Below are 14,385 nucleotides of genomic sequence, written 5' to 3' on the forward strand. Positions count from 1 at the left end.
TTCCTTTTAGATGTTTCAAAATCTTGAGTGCTAATGGTGAGGCAAAAGTATTCAGACCCAGGGACCGTGATGATATTGTAAAAACTGTGATTGAACCAATGGCATCAGAAGGCTTGAGAACCATATGTCTTGCATTCAGAGATTTTCCAGCAGGCGAACCGGAACCAGAATGGGATAATGAAAACGATATTGTCACCGGCCTTACATGCATTGCTGTTGTGGGGATTGAAGATCCAGTGAGACCTGAGGTGATGGAACATTCTCTACTCTGTATGTGAAGACTCCCTTAACAATAGAAGCTCTAGGCACCATTTTTTAGTAAAATTCTTTGTGTTTATGGTTCCCCCCCCTTATGTTAATCCACAATAAGTGAACTAATAGTCCTCTTGATAGTTATGTTACCTCTTTATTTTTTGATTAGATAGCTTCTCTTTGGAATTCTGTGTGTTTATATTACCATAACCTAGCACTGAGCCATGACCTGGTATTAAATAATGGGTGTCATTCAGTTCTTTTCACAGTTTCTATTTCAGCACGGTCCACATGATGAAAATGTTCTGTATGTTGTTCAATACAATAGTCACTAACCACGTGTGATTATTGCATTTTCAAGGTGTGAGTAATGCAACTAAAAAATTGAATTTTAAAAATATAAATATCCTAGTTAAACAAACTGACAAAATACAACAAAAAATAACTCTTAGACTCTGTGAGAACTGTAGTAGTTGCCAGAGAGGTTAGGCATGGAGTGCAGAAGGAATATGAAAGGTATTGACACTAGAGCTTTGGTGGACAATGCATGATGCATGTGCACACATGAGGCTCGAAGTTGCACTCCCAAAATTGTATAGCTGTGTAAATAAATTGACAAATCAGTAAAATTTTAGAAGAAGAATTTTAACATCTTACTACCATATTGGACAGCATGTAGCTATAGACTTTGCCTTCTTTAATCATCTTTTTAAAATTGGTTGAGCTACTACTGTGCGCCAAGTACTATACTAGGACATTAGAGACGTAAGATTTTTGAGATCTGATCCTTTGCCTCAAAGAAGTCACTGTCCAGGATTAGGGTGAACAAACATGATAATTATAACCCAGAGTGGTAGTGTATTGTTAGATATATACGGAATATGTTATGTGAACAGAGAGCATGAGTCTCCAACGTGGTGTAAAGTAACAGCATATTTTATTAAGTCCTTAGTGTTTGCCAGGTACTGTGTCTTATTTTGTTTTATTTCATTTAATGTTCACCTCTATGAGTTATGAATATTATTTCTTGACAGATGGGGTAAAAATGAAATGTGTAGAGGTTGGCTCTGGATGATAGCATTAGTGTTTCAAATCCTGGCTCTGTCTAAAACACATATGCTTTAAAGATTGCTGTGCTGTATTAACACTGGAGGGATAAAGTAAGACTTGCTCAGGGTTAGTTACCTTGTGTGAGTCTTAAACGATGAAATATTAACTACACCAAGAGAAATAGCTTCGTTCTGAGCCAAGAATCAACATGAGTAGAAACACAAAGGCAAAAACAACTATGTTCAGTGACTACCAAGTAACCGGTTTAACACTCAGTGGTAATAGCAGATACTCCTTTAGAAACTAAAAATACTGCAGTAAACAAAATAGTCGTGAAATTTATATTCTGGAAAAGTAGGATGATCAGACAAAATGGTAGACACATGAACAGTATACTGTGGAGAAAGACAGCATTACAGATTTCTGAGGGTATGATATTTGAGATGAGGTCAGATGACAAAAATGAACCACCCATGTAAATAGCAGGAAAAAGACTAATCCAGGCAAGTGAATCAAAAAGCACAGGACCCTAAAGGTGAGAAAATATTCAGTTTCAGAGATGGAAAGGAGGCCAGTGTGGTTTCATTTGAACAGGAAAGGGAAGGTGACACCATTTTTATAGCCTTACTAGGCAGTACAGGCTCTGAATTTTAATTACAATAAAAAATTCAAAATTTTTATTCTAAAATTCAGTGGGTAATAGCTAGAGAAATGCAGGTTGGGAGGTACATGATTGTATATTTTAACGTTACAAATATATAGTGTATTTTGTATAGCATATTGACACTGTTGAGGTATCTGGAAACACTCAAGTACATGTCAAAGAGGCATTTGGAACTAGTTGCCTGAAAGTGGTCTACACTGGAGGATTCACATAATGAGACCAAAAGTCATCTCCTGAGAGAAGACAACTTAGGACTGGGTTTTCTCTGCAGCTGGATGTCTTACAGAGGAGAGTGAATCATTCTCTAACTTGCTTAACTGGGTAGGTGAGATGGTACAACTGTTGTAATAGGAGAGTCAAAGAAGAGGCCTATTTGAAGTTTCAAATGCTTATGAAGCATCCAATGGATAACGTCAAAGGAAAAAGCCAAGTTTTATATATTGACTTATGGCTTAAATCTTAAGTATATATAGTAATAAATCCAAATGTCTATATAGCTTTCATCCTTTGTAAAAAATACTGCTATTTTGGTCTTGGCATTGAGGGTAGATAGCTTAATCTTTTTTTAAACATAAGTGGCACTTAATTTTTCCATTATTTCTAAGTGACTACAGTTCTGATTTAGGGACTCGATTAATTAGATATAATAATATATTTATTTAGAAGCTATATTAGATCGTTTTATTGCGTATGCTTAGGAACTTGATCAAGATAAAGCTACTTGGCTTCTCTTCAGTTCCTTACCTACAGATAAGAATATATATTTGCCACATAGTTCTAACCCAGTTTCTCCCTCTTGTTCATTGTTCCCCTATTCTAAATGATCTCAGGATATATCACCCAATCAGTGAGGTGGACAAATTTGGATTAGTTTATCTCAAATACAATAGATGGATGTTTTCAAAATAAATTAAATAGGGAAAGAAGTAAAGCTGTCATTATTTGCAGACAACATAGTAATATAGCAAACACTGAAGACTCTACTAAAGAACTAATTGTAACAATAAATCAGTTCAGCAAAGTGAAGGTTACAAACCCAATACCCAAAAATCAGTTGCCTTCCTATATGCAAGCAATGAACTAGAAGAGGAAAAAAATCAAGAACACAATCCCATTTACAGTTGCACCAAAAATAATTCAATACCTGCGAGTAAACTTAGCAAGTACTGATTTTTTTTTTAAGTAATCAAGCAGACTCTGTCCTTTCATTCACCTTTGTCACTACCATTAGGCATTCAGTAAGTAATAGTTTGAATAAATGCATGTGCTATTCCCCTCCAATGATTAGAATCAGAATTTACTAGGTGAAGAGAAATATTTTTATAGTGCAAATCTTAAAGTTTATAGATACACTTATTTATGTTGCTAGTAACTAAAATGTACATGTTCTGAGACACACAGCCCCAGTAGTACCTTGAGTACCCTGTCAGGAACCTGCACCATTTGGAAAATACCTAAAGGTAACATTTTCCCAGAGATACTTAATTTAGTAGTTCAATAAATAACCTACCTCCAGTTATATGCCCAGCGTGTATTTGTTAAGTGAATGAAAAGCATTGTACTAAGCATTGTTGAGGAGATAATGGGTTCTAACTTCAAGAAGCTCATTGACTTTGCGAAAACGCAGGTAAACAAATAACTATAACATAATACAGTGTAATTTGCTACAGCAAAGATTTGTATAAAGGCAGATTTCTGTGTAAATAGGCCAAGAAAACTCCCAGCGATATTATATTTAAACTGTATTTACAATAGATGTCAAAAACAGGCAGCCTGCTGGCCAAATTTAGCCTTCAGTCAAGTTATCTTTGGACTGTGTAATGTGTAAAACACTAAAGTATTGAGAGAGTACATAGAGACCTGGATTTCGGTTCTCTCTTGATATTGTCAACATTGGGCATTCATTCCACCATGGTATAAATTGACTAGTGCTGCGTAGCTAGCTGACTGTTTAATTAGCCATTTATCTTAGATTTGTCACTTTCAGCATGTTTTCCTATTTGTTACATAACAGCTCTGTGTGTCTGTAGGCATTTGCAGCCTCTGCTGTAGTAGGATCAATATGAATTTTCTGTTAGAGAAGAATTGGAAAGGATTTTCTTTGCAAAGAGAACTTCAGAAGGAGAGGTACAAAAATAATATATAGATTATTCATCTGTCAATTTGTATATGGTAGAGAAAAAATTTAGATAAGTCTAGAAAACTATTCTGAGGCTGAATTGTAGTACCCTGTAATACCAAGAACTTTTGTGACTTACAGTATTACAGTTGAGGTATCCTGTATTTTAAAGAAGTACGTTGATGTATTAGGGAAGAAACTCTCATCAAGTATATGAGGTCTTTTAAAGGAGGAATAAACAAAGACAGGGTTTCCAATTAAGCTATGTATGTATATATAGAGAGGTCATGGGCATGTGCTCAGGCAGCAAGCAGTGGGGACCAAGTACAGGGAAGATTTGAGGTGCAGTCCACAGGACTCATTACTCATAAAGTATAAGGAAAGGGGAAACAGAAGATCAGATGATCTTTAGGTTTCTGTTAAATAGGTCTAGAAAACATAGTCTCACTTCTGGACAACCAAATTCTGATGTCCACTCTTCTGGTGGAACTATGAATCCACTTCCCACATTGAGATGAGGAAAGATGATGATTTACAAGCTAGTAGCACACAGATGGTGGTAAGAGAGTAAGCCAGATGACCTTTACAAGATAAGCAGTAGGGGAGAAGTGAGCCTAATAATGGCTAAACAATGCCAATAATCCTAAACAATGCCAATATTTTACTGGGCAGTAAAACCAGAAGGGTAGATAGCCAACCAGAAAAGAATTGCCTGATGGTTGCCAGGGTGGGAAAAAAGCACTTTGACAAGCCATTGGTGTAAATAATGCAAACAAGTAGGATGGTAGCTGAAAATGAAGCCTGAACTAGGTCTGTGGCACTGGAAGAGGAAAGGAGATCATTGGGACTAATTCAAAGAAATAGTGTGTATCTTGAGATGAAATTAAAGTTATCTTTATTTGTGGAACTATGAGGTCATACACATTTGTTCAATGGAATATTTTTCCCCTCTGGAAATACTAATTTTCTTTCTTAATATTTTTTTCCATGCACACCAGGTACCAGATGCAATAAAGAAATGTCAGAGGGCTGGAATTACTGTGCGAATGGTCACTGGTGATAATATTAATACTGCTCGTGCCATTGCTACCAAGTGTGGTATATTACATCCTGGGGAAGATTTCCTGTGCCTAGAAGGTAAAGATTTCAACAGAAGAATTCGAAATGAAAAAGGAGAGGTAAGAGGTCTTTTTGATTTTTATGCTGAAAAAATATATTCTTTTAGTATTTCATTCAATAAATCCATAGAGTATGTACTGTGTGTTAGGCATCATATGTGCTTATATACAGTCCCCCCCCCCAAGAAACAGAACTTAGCATTCTAAGAAGTCAAGTGGTAAAAGAAATTTTCATCTATAGAAAGTCAGTACTTCTTTTCAGTTTGAGCTAATTTCAGAAATACAGAATGTGTAAGGAAGTTGAATTTGGAAAGATTAGTGTGGAGCGTATTTGAACTTTTTATGCTAAATTAAAAAGTTTCCATATTTATAGATGGTAGGGAATTTTTTAAACATTTAAATCTTACATATAGCAATGGTTTTCAAACTTGAATATGCATCAGAAACCTGGAGAACTTCTTAAGATACTGAGTCCCAGCCCCACCTCGAAGATTTGATAAGACAGGCCTGAGGCTTTGTTCAAGAATTTGCATTTCTAAAAAGTTCTCAGGAGTTGTTATCTGTTACCCCACTTTGAGAACCACTGATATATATGCTAGATAGCTAATTTCAATTGTGAAACTAGGTTTGGGCACATTTTAACTTTGACAAAAATTCATAGATTGAGCAAGAGCGGATAGACAAGATTTGGCCAAAGCTACGAGTTCTTGCAAGATCATCTCCTACTGACAAACATACACTGGTTAAAGGTGAGTAGATTTTACTGTTATTTTAAAGTTTCTTAATACAAAAATGTATTCTGCTTTCTAAAATAGTATTAGATATTGAATATTAGATTGGATATTTTCTTTTCCAATAAAAATTTAAATACATTTCCTTTCGATACCTTTGGTGACTTATGTTTATGTTCAGTCATTAAGACAGGATATTGCTCCTGATATAACCTTAGTTTCTGGAGCTGGTCCATGACCAACATCTCAGCAATTTCCATTTCTCTCCGTTTGTTTAATTATTTAATTTTAACCTTGCGTCTATAAAACTGACTAGTCAGGATGTTCTGCAGAATCACCCTATTAATCAAAGGAAACGTTTTTACAGCACAAATATTTACTTTTATTTCAGGTATAATTGACAGCACTGTCTCAGAACAACGCCAGGTTGTAGCCGTAACTGGTGATGGTACAAATGATGGCCCAGCACTAAAGAAAGCTGATGTTGGATTTGCTATGGTACGAATTTACCTATTCAAATATTCAGATGTTGTTTACTGACTAGTTTTTACATTGGTTGGTTGGTTGGTTTTTATAAAATTGCTATTAATTTTAAACACTGTCCCTCAAGATTAGTTTGAGGATTAATATATAATCCTAAATTGGTTCATAAATATAATTGGTTTATACAATATGCCTGGAAAATGACTTGTTTTGAAACAGTTGCAATAAGACCATACATTTACCTAAGCTCTATAAAATATGTATATGTCATCTCATCTGAACCATGCAACAGTCCTCTTATAGGAGACAGGCTTAGAACAGATATGTGCATTTAAATTAAAAGTATAATTGAGACTCTTGCACTAAACTGAAAATGTCTCCTAAGAGTAACTGAATATATAATAGATGTAATCTTTTTGTGATTGAAAGTAAAGTACTCCTCCCCCACAAGTCCTCAGATTTGATTCTTCAAAGTGCTAGAAAATGTCAGCATTTCATTATTATTTTCTTATGTTGTAGCCATATTACTGATGAAATGTTTACTGTAAAGTGGATATCATAAAATACATATTCTATAGAAATGGTTAGTAATGGTTGTTTTGTTGTGTCTGAACCAGTTTCTTCCAGTTTTTCAGTGTTGAGATGAATGTATCGTCATTGCCCTAGAAAATTACTGTACTTGGTTTTAATTTAATTACATTTCACTTTTTGGAAATTAAAGGTTCTTAATCATAAATCTCAAATCCAAAAATCTCTGAAAGCCGAAATTTCTTTCCTAGATTCACAGCAGGCTCATTTGACTATAAAACCTACTTTGATCTGATGTGAGAATGTTACTTGTCCAACGTAATGTGAATATGAATATTGATAGCCAGTGTGGACTACTAATGTGTTTTTAGTAGTTTTCTCTTTGAGGAAAATTTGTGATTGAAGGTATATATGTTATTACCTTTCTCACATAAGAGAGACTTTGAATTCTGAAACACAGTCTAGCCCCATAGGTTCCAGGTCAAAGAATATTGATGTGTGCTAATGTTTATTTATGTAATTTGTCCCTCTGATAATTTGCTGCTGAAATAGAAGGACCATAGTCATGCTGTCAACATTTCCACTGGAGTGAGAGAGGCGGGGAAAGGAAATTATTTGGGCAGCATTTTCTCAAGCAGTTGCTGTGAGCCCAGTGATGCCCACCATACACCATTCCAAACTTAACTAGGTTAACAGTTGTAAGGAACTTCTGAAGAGCTGAGGAGAATAGCTGAAGAGTTAAGGAATCAATAAGCAGCACTACTCTTTCTGCTGTAAGCAACAGTCTCTTGTAGTTGAGCAACGCAAGATCACTCACTGCTCTTCTTCAAGCATTTAGTAGGATTCTTCTTGCTGCTTTCCTCTGTATAGCTGACCAGGAATGTTAATGCCAAGTTTCTTCTCAAAACTAAATGTAAGACACAAACTAAGGGCTGTAACTAAATATAAATAAATATAGTTAACAACCAAAAACAGTGTACAGTGGCTCTTTTGTTTGATTTTTAAGTCCTGAAGGTTTTAGACTCATCGTGCCACTTTTTTAAGGGAGCACATCAAAAAATATGTTTATTTTTAAAAATAGTGAAAAAATAACCACCGCCTTAGTGGTTTGGACTCGAAAGTATCTTGGTTAAGCTACAATTTACTTTGATTATGTATTTATTCATTTCTTCAATTTCATATTTTGAAACTGAATGACAGAATTGTTTAGCCATAAGAAATTGTTATTGATTCTTCTGTTCTATACTTATTTTTCAAGAAGTAGTATTTTAGAACACTATAATATTCTCTCCGTGTGTGTGTCTATACACACACTACATATTTAGCAAATTCAACATTGAAATATAATTTACAATAATAAGATTTACAAAAGAACTCTAATGTTGACTATATTATTAGTTTGGAAAGACATCTGGCATTTTCCCCTGCTTAGTCACTCCCCTTAGAATTCCTTTAGATAGCAAGCCTCCATGGTACATTTAAAATAGGATTATGTTATTTTTATTATGTTATTCTTACCAAAATTCATTTAACCACATGTACAGATATTTCTGTCATCAGCGAGTGAATGCCGGTGTATTTCTCTAACCAAATATATCTATGGTAGTAAAATCTTCTTAAGGTAATTAAAATGTTGTCTTTTAAACTACGGATTGATAAGAGATAGATTTGTTTAATCTCCACACATTAAGAAACTGTTTAGTATAGTATTATGGTCTAGAAACATTAGAGGTGAGTAGTTGCTGCCTCCTGGAGGTTCAGGGAACAAGGAATTGAATAGTCAAAGCAGAGCAGCAGCCAGTGAAGCACTAAACCTAATACAGAAATGTGCATGGAGGGTAACATCAGTGGCATCAAAGATCACTGGTCACATACCACCATAACAGAGTAACAGTGAATACTTGAAATATGGCAGGGGTGACACAGGAACATGTAGTGAGTACACACTGCTGGAAAACTGGTGCCATAGACTTACTCAATGCAAGGTTGCCACAAACCTTCAATTTATTAAAAAAAAAAAAAAATTATATGCCTGTGAAGCAAAGCACAATAAAACAGGGTGTGCTGGTTTCAGCTTTCCAGCCTTTAAGGTTTTCTTGCTTATCTCCTTACCCACTAGCTTTGTCTTTGAGAGGTTTTGTTTTTTAACCTATCTTTTTGTGTTAATTTTCAAAGGAACTTGGCTCATGCCTTTGTCCAGTCCTCTGTTTTTTAACACAGTTTCACCTGTCTTCAGTGTCTCATTCTTTACATTTGATTTCTGCTAAGATAGAATATCTTTGGAGAAATACCATCTTAGAATAACTATTAACTTTTACATTAAATTTAAGTCAATAATTAAGTATAATGGTAATTTTTTTTGCTTTTTAATTGAATATTAGCCTTTTAATACTTAAAAGTTGTACTTGACACATTTAGTCTAATTCACAGAATTTTTTTTAATAGGGCATCGCTGGAACTGATGTAGCTAAGGAAGCATCTGATATTATTCTCACAGATGACAACTTTACAAGCATTGTTAAAGCAGTTATGTGGGGACGAAATGTCTATGACAGCATCTCAAAATTCCTTCAGTTCCAGCTTACTGTTAATGTAGTAGCAGTGATTGTTGCTTTCACGGGTGCCTGTATTACTCAAGTAGGTTGACTGTTTGGTTATTAAAATTTGTGTATTTTAAAGTAAATGTGTATAATCTGCCTTTTAACAATACTTAAATATTTAAATAGGTACTTAAATATTTAAATAAGCTGAAATGCTTTTTAAAGTACTTAAATATTCAAGTATTCAAATAGGTTAACTAATATAAAAATTAATCCTGTGTAACTCAAGTTTTTGAATACTTAAGACTTCCTAAGAATTGCTATATCCCTAAATAGATATGAATGTCTATTAGGAAACCTATCTTTTCTAGGATTCACCACTTAAAGCTGTGCAGATGCTGTGGGTAAACCTCATAATGGACACACTCGCTTCTCTGGCTTTGGCGACTGAACCACCCACCGAGTCCCTCTTGCTTCGGAAACCTTATGGTAGAAATAAGCCTCTCATCTCACGCACAATGATGAAGAATATTTTGGGTCATGCGTTCTATCAACTTGTAGTAGTCTTTACACTCTTGTTTGCTGGTAAGATTTCAGTGCCTCATATGGCTTCTGTTGATTCTGTTCCAAGCTCATATTATCCCAGATGTTTTAATATTATAAGTTTTTCAACAACATAAGTTCTATTCCTGATTCCCCATTTATCCGTACTTTCTTCATTTGTTAGTGAATGCGTAGTAAATTTGGGGAGGCCATATGATAAATAGTGGGAAGAAATTTAAAGAGTCCTGATTTTTTTTAAGATTTATTTATTTATGCATACAAGAGCTGGGGTACAGGTCAGAGGTGTGGGGGGGTAAGAGGATTCACCAGAGACAGTGGGGAACAGAAAAGGCAGATTGACCGAAGTACACTGCTGAGGGGAGCAGCAGGGAGAGTCAGGAGAGGTCTGCTGTGCCCAGTGGATTGCTCCCTGATTGGCCAGGAATAGAACTTGTGCTGCAGTGGCTGCGGATAGCTTCATAGGTTGCGTCTTAACCCTTGCACCAACAGGGAGGCCCAAGAGTCCTGATTTCTTACGCTGGGTCTGCTACTAATGTAGATAGGATGATTCTGAAAATGTTCACTATAGTTTTGGGAACTTCAGTTTGCTTATCTGTTAAACAAGACAGTTCTAGGTAATCCCAGATCTCTTCCAACAAGTGCTGTCACTTGTTATCAAATAAAGGATCAACTAGGTTTTCTTGTTGTATAGTTCCTTGAAATGATAATTATCATACAAAACAGTAATTTTTTATTCTTGCAGGAGAAAAGTTTTTTGATATTGATAGTGGAAGAAATGCTCCTTTGCATGCTCCTCCTTCGGAACATTACACTATTGTTTTCAATACCTTTGTGCTGATGCAACTTTTCAACGAAATAAATGCCCGGAAAATTCATGGTGAAAGAAATGTGTTTGAAGGAATCTTTAATAATGCCATCTTCTGCACAATTGTTTTAGGCACTTTTGTGGTACAGGTGGGTAATTGGAAAAGATAGTTTCAATTTGATTATTTTGTCAATAGTGTTAGGTGAATAGGGGACTTGATCCAGAAGTTACTTGAAAGCTACATGTATTTGGCTTCCTTGTAGTGCCCCGATGACATCTAAAAATATAATGACAAGTAAAATACACCTGACTTTGAAATCCTTCAGAGAGAAGAGCACTTCAAGCTAATACTACTTTAATCACACTACTGTTTCTGTGTCATGACACTCACATTACTTTGATTCTGATTGTTCATTCTGTATCATCATTAAATTGTTATAATTTTGATGTTATTAAAAATAAATCTTACAGTTCATCATGTTATAGTCTGGCTAGAGTGATTACGTCTAGAAACTAATAACAGTTGTATTTCTGCCATTGAGTTTGTTAATCAATCAGATTTTTACTTTTTTTTTTTAATATTATTGAGGCATACAAGAACTGGAGTGCAGGCCAGAGGTGTGGGGGTGAGAGGATTCACCAGAGACAGAGTGGGAAACAGAACAGGTGGATTGACTGATATACACTGCCGAGGGGAGCAGCAGGCAAGACAGGGGAGATCTGCTGCACCATGTGGGTTGCTCCCTGGCCAGGGATTGAACTCGAGCTGCAGTGGCTGCAGATAGCTCCATAGGTTGTGTCTTAACCCCTTGCGCCACCATGGTGGCCCTAAACAATCAGATTTTTGAATGAATATTTTAAAATGCAAGTGAAGACCTCCCCTGGTGGCTCAGATGGTTGAGCTCAGTGCTGTGAAGCTATCAGCAGCCTCTGCAGCACTGGTTCGATCCAGGCCTGCCGGCAAGGGTCCCACATGGCACAGCAAATCTCTCCTGTCTTGCCCGCTGCTCCCCTCAGCGGTGTATTTCATCAGTCTGCCTGTTCTGTTCCCCACTGTGTCTCTGGTGAATCCGCTCACCCTCCCGTGCATCTGGCCTGTACCCCAGTTCTTGTATAAATAAATAAATAAATCTTATAAAAAAAAGAATAAAAAAATTTTTTTGAAATGTAAGTGATTCTAAATGGTTGCACCTTACCAAGTTTTCATTTTGTAATATTGTCAAAACAAGGCAGAAAAGGGAGTGGAGAAATGAGTATCAGGAGTGGAATTGAGATTAAATAGGAAGGACTTAAATTTTTCCTGTTTTTAGAGATCATTTTAAGAACAAAACTAAGGATCATTTTGCATATGGTGATTTTATATAATATATATTACACCTATATTATTTATTATGGATTCAGTGGTACCTTCTATGTAAATGATTGTTAATAGTAAAATCTATAATCAAAACAGGTAAGTGAATGATACGTGATTACACCAGGAAGTCAGTAAACTTAATAAAATTTAAAAACTAAATATTGGAATTAGTAATGGTATTATTTCAAAATGAAGACCTAAAAATTTTAAACAAGTTTTTCAGCATATACTTTGTGTGTTATAAATACCAAAATCCTGGAGTTAATTATTTCTATAATACTTTTTTGCTTTAGCTTTTAATTTCTATAAATTTTAGGGGAAACATTGCTTATTTACCATGTAATGTCTGCAAATATTTTAAAAACTCATTGTTCATGTGCTAAAACTATAGCTTTTACTTGCTGTAAAATTAGGGTTTTTTTTTTTAATCTTTTTTAATATATGGCCATTATAGAAATTGAACTGCCTCTCCATCAGGAAATCTGTTAATTCATTTCCCAGCAAATATTGTACACCCAAAACAGTGTTAATGTGAGGTGTGGTTCTTCAGTGCCTTATAAATTAAGCAGTGCTACTCAGAGTGTGGTCTCTGGACCCACACATGACTATTATAAATCTACAGTGAGATAAGGAGTATGTGCCAGAATATAAATCAGCTTCATTAATCATACTATGTATGTTAGCCAAGGGTTTTTGTACTATTGCTGGAGAGCTGTGCTTTTTTTAATTTTCATCTTTATTTATAGTGGAGTAGTATTAATAGTAGCAGCACTATTGTGCAAACAATGCATTGATTTGCGTTCCTGTGCATCTTCCTTGTCCTTTTGTCATGCATTAGCACTCAGAATAGCTCTTTTGTAGAGAATCAGTTGGGTAGGAAAAAGTGACCATTGATTTACACCTATTTCATTTGTATCTAAAACAGTCTAGCAAATATCTTAATTTTAGGTCTGCAGTACCTTGAAGGGACTAGCTTTATAAATTGTATTAAATTTTATTTCTGTGTCTTATTTACTAGCTAATTCTCATTCTCAACCTTGTTTTTTCCCTTGACAGATCACGGAGTACATAGTAATCCGTGCTAACTGTTCATAAAAACTTTTAGTTTCTTTTCTACTTTGAGACAACACAGAATCATTGTTTTCAAAATATGTTACATGAAACACTAGTCCTTTGAGTTGCTTACATATGCAGATAAGAGGGCTAAGTTTATGAAATATTGCTGCTCTGCTTACCTCTTTGAGATTCTTTAAAAGCAATATAATAGTATTTACGAGTATGAACTTAAAAATCAGTCTTGGGGACATAGCAAGACTGCTCTTGTCATTGTGTGAACTTGATAAGCTAAATTTCTTTGTGTATAAAATAAGAAGAATATTTCTGGGTCACATCATAGAATTACTCAAGCATTGAGACAATACATGTGAAGCGCTAAGCTCAGTGCCTTGAAGCAAAATGTCAGCTATTTCTTTACTCTCTTTTTTATTTATTTATTTTTTTTTAAATTAATAAATTTTATTTTTATATTCCCCATACAATTGCAATCCCCCCATTCTGATCCCAATCCCTCCCCTCCCGCCCCCCACCCCCAAAAAGTGTCTCTGGTTCATAGTTTTTGTTGATTTTGATTTTCACTTTCTTATAGTTATTCATTTTCCTGGTCCCTTATTTAAGTTTTCTAGATCCCTGCTATGAGTGAGACCATCCGGTATTTTTCTTTTTCTTTTTGGCTTATTTCACTGAGCATGATCCCTTCCAGCGTCATCCATGTTGCTGCAAATTGCATGTGTTTATCTTTTTTGAATGCTGAGTAATATTCCATGGTATATATGTACCACATCTTCTTGATCCAGTCATCTATTTTTGGGGATTTGGGCTGTTTCCAAAGCTTAGCTATTGTAAACAGTGCTGCTATAAACATAGGGGTGCAGGTGTTCTTTGGAATTGATGTTTCTGTGTTCTTTGGGTAAATACCTAGGAGTGGAATTGCTGGATCCTGTGGAAGCTCTATGTTTAGTAGGTCCAGAAATCTCCACACAGCTCTCCATAGTGGTTGGACCAGTTTGCACTCCCACCAACAGTGCAGAAGAGTTCCTTTTTCTCCACAACCTCGCCAACATTTGTTGTTGCTAGTTTTTTTAATATGTGCCATTCTCACTGGTGTAAGATGGTAT

General features: G+C 35.3%; 1 protein-coding gene across 5 annotated transcripts in view; it reads left to right on the forward strand.

Moving 5' to 3' along the window:
• ATP2B1 (ATPase plasma membrane Ca2+ transporting 1) overlaps nt 1-14,385 on the forward strand; it is a 121,322-nt gene that overhangs the window by 89,542 nt on the left and 17,395 nt on the right. For all 5 annotated transcript variants that reach the window (XM_054696143.1, XM_054696147.1, XM_054696144.1 and 2 more), the window contains exons 12-18: nt 11-248; nt 5,084-5,263; nt 5,865-5,952; nt 6,326-6,432; nt 9,391-9,582; nt 9,857-10,070; nt 10,792-11,003. In XM_054696143.1, the coding sequence (XP_054552118.1) occupies nt 11-248; nt 5,084-5,263; nt 5,865-5,952; nt 6,326-6,432; nt 9,391-9,582; nt 9,857-10,070; nt 10,792-11,003 (1,231 nt within the window). The remainder of the gene's footprint in view (nt 1-10; nt 249-5,083; nt 5,264-5,864; nt 5,953-6,325; nt 6,433-9,390; nt 9,583-9,856; nt 10,071-10,791; nt 11,004-14,385) is intronic.

The sequence above is a fragment of the Talpa occidentalis genome, unplaced genomic scaffold (assembly GCF_014898055.3).
Source record: "Talpa occidentalis isolate TD23 unplaced genomic scaffold, MPIMG_talOcc4v2.1 talOcc4.16, whole genome shotgun sequence".
In the NCBI taxonomy this organism is placed as follows: domain Eukaryota; kingdom Metazoa; phylum Chordata; class Mammalia; order Eulipotyphla; family Talpidae; genus Talpa; species Talpa occidentalis.